The following is a 16,053-nucleotide window of genomic DNA, read 5'->3' as shown; positions in this document are numbered from 1 at the left end:
CAGTGCCCTCTAATGCTTCACTAGGGTGACAAGTGTGGGAATGGGAAACCAACTTACGTCCCTGAGTTACAGAGAACTTGGCAGGAACCAATGTCATAGACCAAAGCAACCCTGAAATATTTCATGGCGCTATTTATGACAAGGGTTACATCCTCATAGCAGTACAGCAGTGGAAGGGACATGAAAAGCAAAAAAAAGCTTAGTTACAAATGCCATAAATGCTTGCGATAAAGGTTTTGGCCAGGGCATGTTGACAAACTGTATTTGTTTTTGATGCCCTAATTATAAATCATAGGTATAGACCTGTGAAGAAACCCATTATAAAATTATGCTCTAGGATTTCTGTCCTTTGGTTCAATGTGGAAGGGAAAGGGTCAGTAGATTCCTACACACTTCCTTATAAAGTTCAGCCTTCTCCACACTAGTGCCCTGCAGATGTTTTGAACAGATGGTTGTTGATCAGTTATGAGAGTTGGAGTCCAGAACATCTGAAGGGCATCAGGTTGGGGAATACTGTCCTAGATATGGTCTCACCTTGCAGCAAGAACTGGATTTTGGGGAGAGGAGCTGAATATGGGTTAGCAGGACTGTAGGGACGCGGGTGGCACTGTGGTCTAAACCGCTGATCCTCTTGGGCTTGCCAGTCAGCAGGTTGGCAGTTCAAATCCCTGCGACAGAGTAACCTAGCAGCTCGAAAGCATGCCAGTACAAGTAGATAAATAGGTGCTGCTGTGGCAGGAAGGTAAATGGCATTTCTGTGCGCTCTGGTTTCCATCACAGTGTTCCGTTGTGCCAGAAGCAGTTTAGTCCTGCTGACCACATGACTCAGAAAGCAGTCTGTGGACAAACGCTGGCTCCCTCGGCCTGGAAGTGAAATGAGTGCTGCAACCCCATACTCGCCTTTGACTGGACTTAACCATCCAGGGGTCCTTTACCTTTACCTAGCAGGACTGTAAGATTTTCAATGACCAAAACCAAGAGAGATATTTAGTAGAATTCTTCTCACAATCACATTTTGTTGGGTCGTTGTTCATTAGTGCAATAGCAAGAACATAAATCCATAAAACCTGCATGAACTTGTGCAGAGTCCTGCAGGATCAGAGCAAATATTGATCTAGTCCACTATCCTGTTTCCTACAGTGGCCAGTCAGATAACCTCAGGAAACGCACAGCTGGGATATGAAGCCAAGAGTCCCCTGTGCTGTTGCATAGCTCAGGAGTAGGGGAAGGGTGTAGCTCAGTGGTAGAGCATCTGCTTTGTATGCAGAGGGTCCCTGGTTCAATCCCCAGCATCTCCAGGTCAGGCTGGGAGAGAGTCCTATCCAATGTCCTGCAGATCTGCTGCCTGTCAGAGTAGACACTACAGCAGTACCTTGAGTTACATACGCTTCAGGTTACATACGCTTCAGGTTACACACTCCGCTAACCCAGAAATAGTGCTTCAGGTTAAGAACTTTGCTTCAGGATAAGAACAGAAATCGGGCTCCAGCGGCGCGGCAGCAGGAGGAGGCCCCATTACCTAAAGTGGTGCTTCAGGTTAAGAACAGTTTCAGGTTAAGAACGGACCTCCGGAACGAATTAAGTACCTAACCTGAGGTACCACTGTACTGAGCTAGATGAACCCAGTGGTCTGACATGGTACATGACACCTTCGTATGGCAAGGTGTCAATTAGTTGTCATAAGTAAGAGATATTAGTAGACTTACCATTGCCAATTTATTTAATACAACTAAATTTTAAAAGATACAACTTCCTTTGTATTCAAGGATATGTTGCCTCTGGTTTTGTAAACCATAATTTCCCATGAACTGCCCAAATTCCACCATGGCTATAATAGAAAGATGCTTTTCATTTTTTATATATCCTCTTCTCTGTCTCCAACAAGCCGAGAGCTGGATTACCAAAATAGCATATTCCAAAGCAAATCAGCAGCACTCACTATGCCTCAGATGTTCTCCTAATGGAGAATTGGTTATATATTTATGTTTGGCAGATTTAACACAAGAAACGTATTTTGTGAGAGTGCCACCCCATCAGAAAACTGCAAAGACTTGAGATTTGATTCCTTATATCCACTGGCTTGTTTTGTCACACCTTTGACAACATAAAAATTGGATTGAGTAGTGAATGGACAAATAGAACAGTATCCATCCCTTATTACTTGCCTTCATTTATGAAGACCAAAAGTATTTTGTCACCTTTTGAACACAACCTGTTTCAGTTGCTTCATACTTTAAGCAAGATTCAGTCATGTAGGTAGCTGACCTACCCTAAAAGGCATACGACTCAGTTGGGTGGTCAGCTAGAGGATGATACTATGCGTGGGCTCTGTGTGTGGGCAGGAGCATGACTGGATAATGGGTATAAAAAGGAGAAATTGGGTGATGAATGAGATGCCACTGAACTACTCGGGCTTATGTTCTGGTGCCCCTTTGATGCATAACTGCTAGATATGCAAAACATCTACACAATGATATTTCTTGGGCAGACATTTCATAACACAGGAGTAACTAACATGGTGCCCTCCTGGGTTGTTGAATTCTTCTTCTTCTTCTTCTTCTTCTTCTTCTTCTTCTTCTCCTTCTCCTTCTCCTTCTCCTTCTCCTTCTCCTTCTTCTTCTGTGATCCCTCGTAGCCAAGGAAGATTGTCTTCCATAAACACAGTTTTAACAATGAGTCCATAAGTGACTGTGGAGGCCAATTCTGGATCCACACATCCTTCCACAGTGGGGACATTGGTTTCTGGGCAGGAGTTGATCATGGTGTGGATTTGCCAAGCATACCTTCCTCTTAGTACATTTCTCCCTTGCGTCCTGAGTTCGAGTGTCTTCAAAGCCCATGGCACCTTTGGTAAAGGCTGTTCTCCAATTGGAGTGCTCACAGGCAAGTGTTTCTCAATTGTTGGTGTTTATACTACGTTTTTTTAAAAATTGCCTTGAGACAGTCTTTTGTTGACCACCAGCATTACACTTTCCATTTTTAAGTTCAGAATAGAGTAGTTGCTTTGGAAGACGATAATCAGGCACCTCCACAACATGACCTGTTCAAAGAAGTTGATGTTGAAGAATCATTGCTTCAACTACAACTTCCATCAGCCCCAGGCCCACAGCCAATAGCCAAGGATGATGGGTTCTGTAGTCAAAACATCTAGAGATCACCACATTGGTTACTCCTAACGTAGTATTTCTCCCAAACATTCTGAAACAATAGAAGAGCAGTACAGAATTCTGTAAGATTTCAACTTGAGCTGAGTTCTCTGCACTATTTAAATAAATAGCTGAAGGCCACTGCAGCCTGAGAGTCTTGGCAATGTCTATAAATCCTGAAGACTTTAACTGGAGCACTTGTAATCCCATCTTTCCTTTGTATGTGATTATTATATTTTAAAAGCATGTAAAATCGCTTTTGAAATGAAACGACGAGCTAGCTTTCAGTGTGCAGGAGGGTTTGTGCCTAATTATTCAAAGAAACCATTTCTTCTTCTTTTTCTTGAATCTCACTTCTTAATTAAGCTTTCCTAATGATACCCCAGATCAGGGGAGCTGTGGGTGGGGACAACCTGAGACTTCTTATTCTCCTTCAGCAATCAACATCTGACTTCATTAGTTATGAGATACAGATGAACTGACTGACACTTGTACTTTCCGTCTCTCAAGATGATTCTGAAATTAAAGAATAATGTCAAAATCTTCCCTGTCATATTCTGATACAATCGACTGGAGAGTAAAAAAAAAAAGGGGGGGGGGAACAGAGAGTCTGCAACTTGATAAGAAAGTTAGCTAACAAAATGGCTGATTTGATGCATCGAAGTGCCTACTGATAAAAAATGACTGACAGTGTTGTTTTGTTGTTGTTTTTGCCTTGCAGTGGAACATCCTGACAAAATGGCTAATGATCAAGGTAAGATGGCCTTATTGTGTCCTGTCTTCTCTTGAAATCAGTGCCAAGCTGTAGGTGTGATGCCATCCCCCCTTCCATTGTGTTCTGCTCTTCACCTGGCCAGCACACCTGATGAGGCAGACACTGGCATGATAATTAATCTTGTTAATGAAGTTCTGCTCGGCTGAGGCTGCTGTTTTGATGGGGAAGATGTAAATTTTCTTGAGAGGAAATTGTTTTGTCTCTTTTCTGAAGGACCAATTAAAATGTCAGGCTCCTTTGTATGAAATAAATTTTTTCCTCTCTCTGCTGCACTTCTGAATAATTCACATTAAGTATAATTAAGGTTGGCATAATTTCCAAGCTGCTCTTACACCCTTTTGTGGGTTATAGATTAAAGTTCTGGAGCCTCATGGTAAGGACCACTATATCTATCTATCCATAAATCAGTTTCTCCCTCATGTTGGAAGATGGTGGTTTAGTCAACTTTTCAAGGCATAATTGTTGGTAGCGTTTTATCCTCTTCTTACTATTTTTAAACTCATTGTGATGTTTGTTCTTCATTTCAAGCCAAATGCTTGTAGTCATTTGTTTACTATGAAGGGGAAAATAGTTGATTATCACTTTAGGTAATTACATTTTTTTTGTGGGGAGGAATAGCTGAGTTTCTCCAGGCATTTGGAAAGGAAAATAGCTGTCTTTGCTTAGCTGTTGCCTTCTGTTGATTCACCCATTGGATATGTATGGGGGAAACATCCCATAACACCAGTTTCATGTCCTGGGGGTTCTGTTTTTCCCCACTTGAATAGGTTCTCCTTTCATCAAGCTTCGTACAGTGGAACCTCTACTTACGGATGTAATCAGTTCCGGAGGTCCGTCCGTAAGTCGATCCGGGTCGCTGGTAGAAGCGCCGTTGTGCGCAATTGCATTTGACAGCGGTGTGCTTCTGTGCAGGTGCAGACTGCGGCAGCCGCTTCTGCGCATGCGCAAATGGCAGAAGCCGCCTCTGCGTGTGCGTGAATCACAGCAAACCCAGTATTTACTTCTGGTTTGCCGCGGTCGCAACTTGGATCGGGCCCAAGTAGAGGCGGTTGTAAGTAGAGGTTCTACTGTACTTAATGTACTTTGGTTGCACTGGTCACTTTGGGACATAGTGAAAATTAGGCCTTATATATGATGAGGAAATGATTCTACACATATTTATTTTTATTTATTTACTATTTTACTTTGAGAGATGTCACCTCTCTGGATTTGCCTGTTTTCCTCTTGGCATACCTGATGCCCAGTGTCAACATTTGGATTAGGCCTAGGTGCATAAGATTCATGTAGCTCTATATGTTGTGATCAACAGCTCACACACAGTCTTTGAATCAGATGCATGCATCTGTCATTTGTACATTCTGTGTAGGCCCTATGTAAATATTATAGCCATGTGTGGATGCTCAGTAGGCCCAACGGTGGGAGAGGAGCCTCTGACTGGGTATGCACAATCTCACCGTGATGATTGTCTGAATGTGTCCTTGGTGTGCATGTGCATTATATATACTACATATGACAGGGACAGGGTGGCGCTGTGATCTAAATCACTGATCCTCTCGGGCTTGCCGATCAAAAGGTTGGTGGTTCGAATCCTCGCGATGGGGTGAGCTCCCGTTGCTCTGTCCCAGCTTCTGCCAACCTAGCAGTTCGAAAGCATGCCAGCGCAAGTAGATAAATAGGTACCGCTGTGGCAGGAAGGTAAACTGTGTTTCTGTGCACTCTGGTTTCCATCACGGTGTTCCCTCGTGCCAGAAGCAGTTTAGTCATGCTGGCCACATGACCCGGAAAGCTGTCTGTGGACAAACGCCGGCTCCCCGACCTGAAGGCAAGATGAGCGCCGCAACCCCATAGTCGCCTTTGACTGGACTTAAGTGTCCAGGGGTCCTTTACCTACTCACCTTTACCTACTTACATATGATGCTCTAGTTTCCATGGAAATATGTGCAGTCTCTGACCCTGCTTCCAGAGCATGGCCCTACATGGATTGGTCTTAAATATAAATGTTGGGGGGTGATAACCAGGAAACAACACATTTTGCTCCATAAGACTCCACCCCAGAAACAAAATATTATAGCAACTTGAACATAGGTCCTTCCCACCCACTCCTCTCTCAACAGCCCCCAAAAAGCTCTCTCTTCACATTCTCTCCTTAAGTAACGCTTTTTAGGCTCTTGAGGATGACTAAAAATGAATATGGAAAATGCAGCACAAACTCTTCTCCTAGTGCATCCTTTCCAACCTTTAGATTCCTTTAGATCATTGGACTACAGCCTCCACCTTCCCCGGACAGCATAGCCAATGGTCAACAATAATGGGATTTGTAGCCCAAGAATATCTGGGGACTCCAAGTCTGGGGAATACTGTACACTATCAGCTATCAGACTTACCCCATCCCACATCAGATTTGCCCAGAAAATAAGTCAAGAAGACAGAGTCCTTAAATAGCTCTGGTTCATTTCCAAACCACCCTGACTTTGAAACTCATCCATCTTCCTTGCAGGGTATGTAGGTTTCCATCATGACATTTCTGCCTGCTACACTACCAGTGCATCAGAGTGGGGCAGGAAGGGACAGATCACCACCCCAATTCCCACAGAAAACATCTGTTGCTACTGCCCAGTAGGATAAGGGTTGTTTAAAGGGAATGGGGATAGGTGGCCCAGACATTTGAGGTCTGGGTGGGTGAGTAGGTTGGGGATTTCCCTCCACCAAGCTAGAGGTTAATTCTGGAGTCTCATGGTGCTCACCTCTTCTTTGAAAGTAAACATTATAAGCCCCAGATTTTATGTGGGCCCGAACTAAGGATGGATGAATCTATAAATTTCTCTCTGTTTCTCATTTTTTTTAAATCTATACTTCAGGCTTTCACACTTCTGTCACAATTTGCATTTTTAAAAGAAAAATCCTCATGGAAAATATGAGCATTTTAGTGTGAATTTCTTCTAATCACCTTTCTGGATGCAGTTTTGACTGATGCATACTTTTGCAACCATTTCCCCTAATATAGTGCATTTTGCACGCTGTTTTCACTAATATATACGCCTCTATGCACACTTCCTCCTCATATATGCATTTTTGTACAGATTGGGGAACCACAGTGCAAAATTCAAGGAAAAGCAAATTTCTAAGAACAACTGTGTTTCGGTTAATCTATTGGTCTGAGAAGTGCAGATTAGGAAGTTTCTCATTAAATCGCAAGCAAAATCCCATTTATTGCCCAGCCCTAACCTGAAAAGCTTTGCTGCAGCCCCTAACAATGATGTCCTTTACACTCATATTTCCTAGGCGTTAATGCACGCTAAGTAATATAAACATTACTACTAAAATAATAGCCCGTAGCTGTCACTTCACACTGCCACTGAATAAAACGAGGAACTCGAGAGAATGTCTGGATGGCATTTCTCCATGAGGCAAAAGCCTTGGAATTAATTTGTTTTTGCTGGAAAGTCATGCAGCGTAACAAACTGTTCTCTCCAACTTTAGCATTCCGTTATAAATGGGCAAAGTAAACAATCGAATGTGTTTGATCTTAATAGACATTCTGGAACATAAAGTAGATGCCATTTTCCTTACATACCTTGTAGCGATTCCGAGTAAACACAAATAGAATCAAAGGCAGGGCTCTTTATCATTCGGGTGACAGCACTGCTAATTTCCCTGCCTACGTGGTATCAGAATAATAAATTGAGATTTGGAAAAGTGAAATGTGAAAAGAACAATGGGAATGTGCTTGAAAAATGGAGGTTTTCTGGGCAATTATTGCTGCTTTGCGAGGCATTGTTTCATGCTGTAGTACAGCTTAGAGTTAAAAGACCATGGATATTTTAAGGTGTTCTTTTTAAGTGTCATAATACAGCGCTCTCGTAAGAAGTATCAGGAATAATAAATATTTATTCCCTTTCTTGAATTCGTTGTGATATCATTTGATAAAAGCAAATGCTTAAGACAAGAGCTACCTAGATATGCAAAGCTGACAGGGATTTTTGGTATCACATTTTATTTTGTAAGACACATGTTTTTAAATTACGGTTTTGTTTTGTTTTGTTTAAAAATGGCTGCCTTGTAAGCATATCGGCTTGCCCCCACGATTAAGGGGGCTAGAGCCACGCAACATGCACGCATGCCATGGGGCATGCTGATGTCACTCATGAACATGATGGGGCCGGCTGACAGGTCATGCACACACTGTGTGGCACACATGAGTGATGTAAGCACGCTGCACAGCATGCATCACTGAGGTGAACACATCGTGCAGCATGTGTGCATGACTGCCACAGAATTTTGAGGATCCCCTCCTTGAAAAGTTGGGGTGCCCAGAGCCCCACTCCCACACCCAGTTGTTACCTTGTTCTTAACACCTGGTTCTCTTGGTAATTTTGACGTTTATTTTATGTAATCTTCATAGAGGTGTGGAGGATTAAGTGGTTTATAAATCCTGTTCCTGAAAAGGGACCTGAAGGATAAGGGAAAGGTGAAAAAGGACTTTGCCGTTGCACTGATGAATGTAGCCTGATCTACTCGTGCAGCAGAATGGTGGGATGGGGAGAGATAAGGACAGCCTTTCTCAACCTGTGGGTCCCCAGATGTTGTTGAACTACAACTCCCATCACCCCTAGCTAGCAAGGCCAGAGCTCAGGGATGATGGGAGTTGTAGTCCAACAACATCTGCGGACCCACAGGTTGAGAACCGCTGGTCAAGGAGGTGGTTGAATGAGCTGCATCACTTCTGATTTTCAGTAGAGAAGCTAATTTTGAATGCTTCCTTGGGTTAAAAAGCATGCACACAGAAAGCCAGCACATGAGGCAAAAGGCTGAGACCCCTGTTGGGTTCCCTTTCTACTTGTGGTGAGTTCTGTTGTGTAGGCTTTGTTGAGTTTTTTGTTTTTGTGTTGTTGTTTTTTGCACGGAAGAGCAGCCAAAACTATACCCCACCTGCAATCTGGTGGTGCAGCCCCATCCTACCACCTCAGGACTGTATCCTGCAACCTCACTCTTCTATATGTATAGACAAGGCCTCAAACAAAACAGAGCAGAGGCTCAGATGTAGGAACAAGGAGGAAGGTGGCTAAAATGGGATTCACAACACACAGAACTGAGCAAGTGGACTTGCATAGAAAATATTGGGGCATTGTGTTAATTACAGTGAGCGTACAAAGAAGAGTGGGGGCATACCTAGGACTATCTATCTCATCCTCTTTTTCACAGCAGCCAATCAGGTGCTCCTTGGAAGACATCTAAAAGGGCATGGAAGCCACAGCCCTTCACCTCCGATGTTCCCCAACAGCTAGTACTCAGAGATGTGCTGCACCCCAGCTAGAAGGTTCCTTATAGCTGTTAAGGATGTGCCCTGGCTTCCATTGAATGCTGAATTCGACACCAAATGCAGACTCCTTTGGAGTGATTTAGGCTTTGCACCAAGTGAAGCAAAACTTTCCCCAAAGTAGTGCCTTAGACATTCAGAGGATGCAGAGAGAGTCAGACAGTCTCAAGGTCCATTAAAAACCCCAGAGAAGTTCTCCGTTGAAGGAAAATGTCAGGGAACTGCCATCGGAGCTAGAGGTGGAGGGAAGGCTCCAGAGGGATGCCGGAGAGGGTCCCAGTAGGGAGAGAGGCAGCCCATCTGCTGGGGAAGGAAATCAGCGTAACACCAGTGGAGAAGGGGGGCAGATGGGGGAATCGGGGAGGAGGCTCCAAGACTCGTCGCCGGAGACCAGCGGAGAGAGTACGGGTCCTCCGCTGCCCACACCCTCCCTGCGCAGAAGACTTCCGCACAGGGAGAGTAGGAGGAGACTTGGCGTCAAACAACTTTTATGCTGGAAAAGGTTTAAGAAACGCCCACTGACGGATTCTGCCAGCAACTGAGACAGTCACGATGCTGGAGGCTGTTCAGTCAGAAAGGGTTTAACCAGGTAACCTTGCCAGCAGTGGCGGCAACTTACGCACGAGCAACCCCTAAATCCATTACAGAAAAGCTCAAGGAAGGAAGGAAGGAAGGGAGGGAGGGAGGGAGGGAGGGAGGGAGGGAGGGATGTGGGGAGCTTGTAGTGTTGTGCCTGACTGCTCTAGCTCCCAAACAAGGCATATCTTGCCAGAACTCTCAGTTTTCACATTTCCAATCACCATGCTTTGGGAAGGGAAGTAGAAGGAACTTGCCCATTGCTATCAACTCACAGGAGCTTTGGGCAGCTTTTCCTCCGCTAATTTGTCTAATCTAAGGCTCTTCCTCCCCATACATCTCCTTACAAAGAATGTAGTACCAGAGGCAAAGGCTGCTTCCTGCGCATTCATCCTGACCTATTTGGACAAAATTTGCAGGGAGTTTAGATGCTGTTTGTAGGGCATTCATTTCAATTTGTGTGCAGGGAGGTTATAGGATGCTGCAGTGATCAGTTGTTATCCTGCACTTTCCAGTTCCTTTTCTTATTGCATTCCCTGTCTGGTTTTCAGAAGAAGCAGGCTTGTTTGCGAGAGCTTCAAATCCACTTTAACTGCGCAACCTGAATTTGCTGGCACGTGACTGAAAATTGCGGCAGCCCAGAAGCGCCCTGAGTGTCATTTCATAACCGTTGTTTCCTGCCTCATACAAATGAACAGAATGAATGGCTCTTTTCATTTTCTGGAGGGGAGCAAAAGGGCTCTATAGTTGGAAAAGGCCTTCCAACATTTCGAGGGTAGCTGATGAGCAAAGCCTGCTGTTCCCTTCACCTGACTATACCCTCACTTACAACTGAGATTTTCCTTGCCTATAGCTTCCATGCATCTTGACCATGACTCTTCCATCTCTCATTCAGAGTTTCCTTGCATTTCCTCCCCCACATTAAGGTAGGAGTAGAATTGTTGTGGGAAAAGATTTGAGCTATAAGCACATCATGTGCTTTCTGCCTGCTACTTTATTTCTCTGCCAAACCAAGCAAAGACAAAAAAAGGGGGGAAGACCCTCCATTGAATATTCTTGTTACAGCCTTGGATGTGCCTTGTTGTTTATAAATCATTAAAGTAAGTCTCTCTCTCTCTCTCTCCACACCCACACCCACACACACACCCTAAATCCCATCGTCATGACGCCAAGCTCATTGCTTCTGCTGTTGTTGGGGGCTTGTTCTACTTAACGGGCATAGCCTGTAGAATTCTATAAAAAGATTACATTAAAAATGCTCACTGGATTGAAAAGCTCAAGCAATAACAGGAGCCAGAGCAGTTCCTTCAGGCAGCAAGGCAGGCTATGCACTGGTAACTGCTATTAACTGACGGCCATGCTTCAGAGTCCAACCGGCTCTCGTTTTCCCAGCCTCCACCAGCAGAAAAGGATGGATGGAGTATAGAGCACCACCAAAAAAATAGAAATAGAAAAGGTAGGATGTAGCAAAAAGGAGAGGGAAAGTGGGTACCACTTTTCTGCATCAAGGGTGGAGAGCATGTGGCCTCCAGCTATTGTTGGGCTGGATCTACACTGATCTGTAAAAATGCTATTGAAGGCTATAAAAAAGCTATATATCTCTCAATGTAATTTCCCATTGCCAACGTATTGCCGCTCTGGTGTCACATTTTTATAATGCATTTTAACGCTATAACCGAGCAGTGTAGATTCCATTAGCCCCAGCCATCATGGCAAGTGGTCAGGGATGCTTTTACAGTCCTGGCGTTCAGTTGTTCTGAGTAGGATTGCAGTAACAAGGTTAGCCAAGCAACAAACTACTCTTAGAACTGAGCTTTCTGGTTTAGTGTCCTTGCAAAGAAGGTGGCACGTGATTCCTTTTAGCAGCAGGGTAGTTTGATCGGTGAAAACTTCAGAATCAAGCTTCAAGATTATTGCTATATCTCAGGTGTGGTGCTTGTTTGCAGACTCCTGGTTCGCCAGAACTGGGGTGACTTTTGGAAAGACAAAGTACTGCCTTAGTTGCCCAAGATCTTGATTGTATTACTAGATGAATCCTTTCCACAGCAAATCCCATTTACTAATGGGAAGTGGTTAAATTTAGCTGCTGACAAATGTGACCAGATCAATCGTTTGTTTGGTTTTTCCCCAGCATGCCCCACTGGTCCCCCAGTTTCCCCATTCAGTGTCTGGGGAATAGAAGTGGGCTGCAATAGGCTGCCGTGTTACAACCCCAGAGGCTCACCTGTGAATTTGGGCACATCTTTTTCCTTTGAATGTGTTTGAATCAGGATAGAAAAGAATGAAGTCCCTTTAGGACTTGACCCAGTCTGAGAAAGCTCATACTACTTTATTTCATGTGGAGAAATAAATAAACATGCTAGATTCAAATTAGATTGTGTATGTGGCAGTAACCTCACTTTGGTCAACAAGACATTAGTTCCCAGTATGTAATATTAAAACAAATCCCCTCTCCTCCCACCCACACTCCCTTCCATTTGTTCATTCTCCTTGCTCTGTGGGAACCAAAGATATTAAATGGGAAGTGGCAGAGGTTACCGATGGGTTTGGCAGAAAATGTGTTTGTATGCTGCAATATGCCTTCCTCTTCAAGGAGTTGGAGGCTGTAACCAGGCCTCATATGCTCACAGCAGTGCCGTTTGTTGTCCAGAAAACATGTGTTGCCTCATTTTGACTAGTTCTCTGGGGAAAGCTCTGGGAGCCAAGGAAACATAAGGTAACCTAATAAGGTAAATGATCACACCTTCCTTTTTTCTGCTGCAGGCATTCAGCTAAACTTTATGGGTAGCTTCCATCAGTTTCCCTTTTTTATAACCATGCATTAAAATAATACATGGATGCACAGAAATGTTGATGCAGAGGACTCTTTATAAAGCATTGTGAAAAACAACAGTCGGGTTCTCCAAATGAGACTGATTTCAAAATGCAGCAGTAAGATGATGGGCTATGGTTCAGTTTAGAATTCACATGACCTCTGGGTTGTTGTTGTTTTTTAAAAAAGTCCTTACAAAAACTGCCAGCACTTTAGCACACATTTTTCTTTATATACACGTTATGCCAGCAATTTCCCCATATGTACTCTATATCTTATTCTCCCTAATATTTTTGCAAACATTTTCTGGTGGTGAAGTACACTGCCAAATTTGCAAGTGCAAATTTCAGAGGATAGCTTTGCTTCAGTCCACTTATTGCTTTTGACAAGTGTGAAGTAAGGTAGGTTGAAAATGAAAACTGAAGTAAATTTCTCCCCAAATCCTGCTCTGGGATCTAATCTCGGGCAGCAGATGTGGTGTGTTGTAGCAGACCACCTATGCTCAACTTATTTGAAAATAAAACCAGATATTACAAACACCATAAACCTCCAGTATACTCGCCTTCCAAAAGAAAACAGGTACCCTTGGAACTCATTGCTACTCTTGGGAAGCAAGAAAGCACATAACAGCATGGAGCAGTGCAGGTAACTTGTGTAGAAATTTAATTTTAGGAGATTATTTGTTAGGTGCTGGAAGTTTGATCTGGAAGCTCTTACAAAACTTCTGTATCCTCTTTTAGCTGGTCCATGGAGCTTTTGGACTTGTTGGAGCTTGCTGGACTTTTGGTGCAAATCAGAACAAGCGACGTTATAGTTTAGCAAGAGCTTTATTTGAATGGCATATGCAAATGACTTCACACAAGAAGAAGAAGAAGAGCCATTCCTTACAGTCCCAAGATAGTTAAGATTGGAGGTTGCAGCAGTGACCTGCAGTAGGAATGCAAAGCAGCAGATTTCTGTCCCATCCTAGTTTGTTGCAATCAGTGCTGTTTCTGCTCCCCTGTAGTTTGGCTTCTGCTAAAACCTACATTGTTCATCTTGCTATCTGCTACTGCTGCAGCTTACGTAATTAATTACATGATTAATTTAATTGCATTTCAGTGGAATGGATTTTTTTTTTTAAAAAAATGCAGACTTAAAAAGGATGACAGGCGCTACCCATATTTGCTTGCGTGATTTCCACCCCCATTTTCATTTCAAATGGAATTCTCTGACATCCCTCCTTGTCAGCCCAGGATCCCATAGTACCATCTTGTAGTCCATAGTGGGTTGGTGTTCCCGGTTCAAAACGATTGACACACCCACACTCTGAGCGGACCTCTCTACTTCTTCCTCTTTCTCCTTAGTGATAGCCATTGATTGTGTACAGCTCAGGTGTGCTTCCTATGACTCAAATGTTCCAGCAGGTCCCTAGATGCTTCCTTCACATTTCCATGTTCACTCCTCCATAGAATAGGGTTACCAGACGTCCCCGGATCCCGGGGACAGTTCCTGGATTTCCAAATCTGTCCCTGGACAAATACCGTCCCCAAAAGTCCCCAGATTTGCAAATCTGTCCCCGGGAAACATGGCAGCGGCAGCCTCAGCAGCCTGGAGCCAGCCTGTTAGCACAGTTGGCTCTGGCTGGCTTCAGGAGCTGCTCACTGCCGTGGCGTCCACCATTTTTCCTGCGCCACAGCAGTGAGCAGCTCCTGAAGCCAGCCAGAGCCAACTGCATCACCAGGCCGGCCCCTCCTGGGCAACAGCCGCCCGCCTGTGACTCCTGAGCCTCCCCTGATCTGTCAAAACAAAGGGGGAAGGAGTTCGGGGAAGGCTCGGGAGTCACGGGTGGGCAGCGTGCCATTGCCCAGTTTTTTAAAAACTCTGTGCATTTATGTTTCACAGGGTGTGAAAGAAGGGCTTTGACCTTTATACAGTATGCATGTGTGCTTGGGCCCAAGGTCTTTTGTCTCACCATCCCCACTGCTGACTCCCTGTTGCTACTCAGCTTCAAAAAACAAGTTTCCCCAGATTCATTGAAAAAAATCTGGTAACGAGAACACAGGCATGCACAGAGTGCCTCTGCCCTTTGTTCCTCTTCTCCCTTTTCTCACTCAAGCCTAACTGCATTTTTACTTCCTGCTCCAGCACAGCCCACATTTTGCTGTTAAGTGCAAAATAGGAGGAAGCTAAGTTCTAGAGAAATAAATTTATGGAACTCCTACACTTGAAGCCAGGACTATTTTTGAAACTGGCTGGACAAGGCCAAAAGAGGGCCCTTAAATCATTTCAAGGTAGATTTCCATTCACCGTTTATTAAATCAGTTTTCCGTGTCAGGCTAAAGGTGTTAAGTAAATGCAGTCCTTGATTTGATTTGATTTTATGTCGGCACCTAATTTAATTAGGTCAAGTAACAAAAGCCCTTCATTTGCTTCTCCTGAAAGCTACAAGGTGGCTCTACATGCTATTAGCTGCTGCACACTTTATGAAATGGCTGTATTTCTCCAGTGGCCAGCACAAGGTCTCTGCAGAGTTTGGGTTGCCTATATATACGAAGTGTGTATATATACAAAGCCAGCTGTTTTCATAACGAAATTACTTTGCTGGTTATATAATTATACCAAAGTGCATTTCTGCATTTCTTTGCACTGGTTTCAGAGCGATTATATAATGAGGAATTAATTCCCTTAAGGAAAAAGAAAACTGTGCGCAGGATGAGGAGAAAGTTAAGCAACAGCAACTATACAACAGGAAAACCTGGGAAATTAGAACTGAGAATTGTTTCTAGAGAAGCCCAAACATATGTTAGATGGGACTCTTGGTTTGGAGGGGGCGGGAATAATCTGTTGTACACCTGAGCTGAAACAAAGGGTGGCATCCAACTAAGTTTTACTCAAAGTAAACTGGCTGAAGTTCTGCTTATTCATTTCAGTGGGTTTACTCTGAGTAAAACTTTGCTGAACGCTGACCTAAGGGTTGTGTCCATTGCTAGCCCTACTCATTGAAAATAATGGATATGAAAATAATTATGAAAATAACAGATACAGTGGTACCTCAGGTTACATACGCTTCAGGCTACATACGCTTCAGGTTACAGACCCTGCTAACCCAGAAATAGTGCTTCAGGTTAAGAACTTTGCTTCAGGATGAGAACAGAAATCGTGCTCCGGCGGCGCGGCAGCAGCAGCAGGAGGAGGCCCCATTAGCTAAAGTGGTGCTTCAGGTTAAGAACAGTTTCAGGTTAAGTGTGGACCTCCGGAACGAATTAAGTACTTAACCTGAGGTACCACTGTAAATCCAAGTTAGGTCCATTAATTTCAATTGGCCTACTCAGAGAAAAACTCACGACCCATAATGTTTAACTTTACAGTCTTGTTCAAGAACTGCAAACATGCAGTCTCCACTGTGGCTCAGTTTGGGTAGCCATAACGTTTACCCCTTGCACTG

The 16,053-nt window shown here is 43.9% G+C and overlaps 1 protein-coding gene across 3 annotated transcripts in view; it reads left to right on the top strand.

Moving 5' to 3' along the window:
- Positions 1-16,053, top strand: part of DCC (DCC netrin 1 receptor) — a gene marked incomplete at its 5' end in the record, with an annotated part of 945,448 nt that overhangs the window by 859,033 nt on the left and 70,362 nt on the right. For all 3 annotated transcript variants that reach the window (XM_083465695.1, XM_083465694.1, XM_083465696.1), the window contains one exon: positions 3,868-3,900. In XM_083465695.1, coding sequence (XP_083321821.1) covers positions 3,868-3,900 — 33 coding nt within the window. The remainder of the gene's footprint in view (positions 1-3,867; positions 3,901-16,053) is intronic.

This window comes from Podarcis liolepis, assembly GCF_965112155.1.
Source record: "Podarcis liolepis genome assembly, chromosome: 11".
NCBI classification, from domain to species: Eukaryota; Metazoa; Chordata; class Lepidosauria; order Squamata; family Lacertidae; genus Podarcis; species Podarcis liolepis.
Note: the sequence above shows the minus strand (reverse complement) of the source record. Positions and strands in the feature narration are given on the sequence as shown.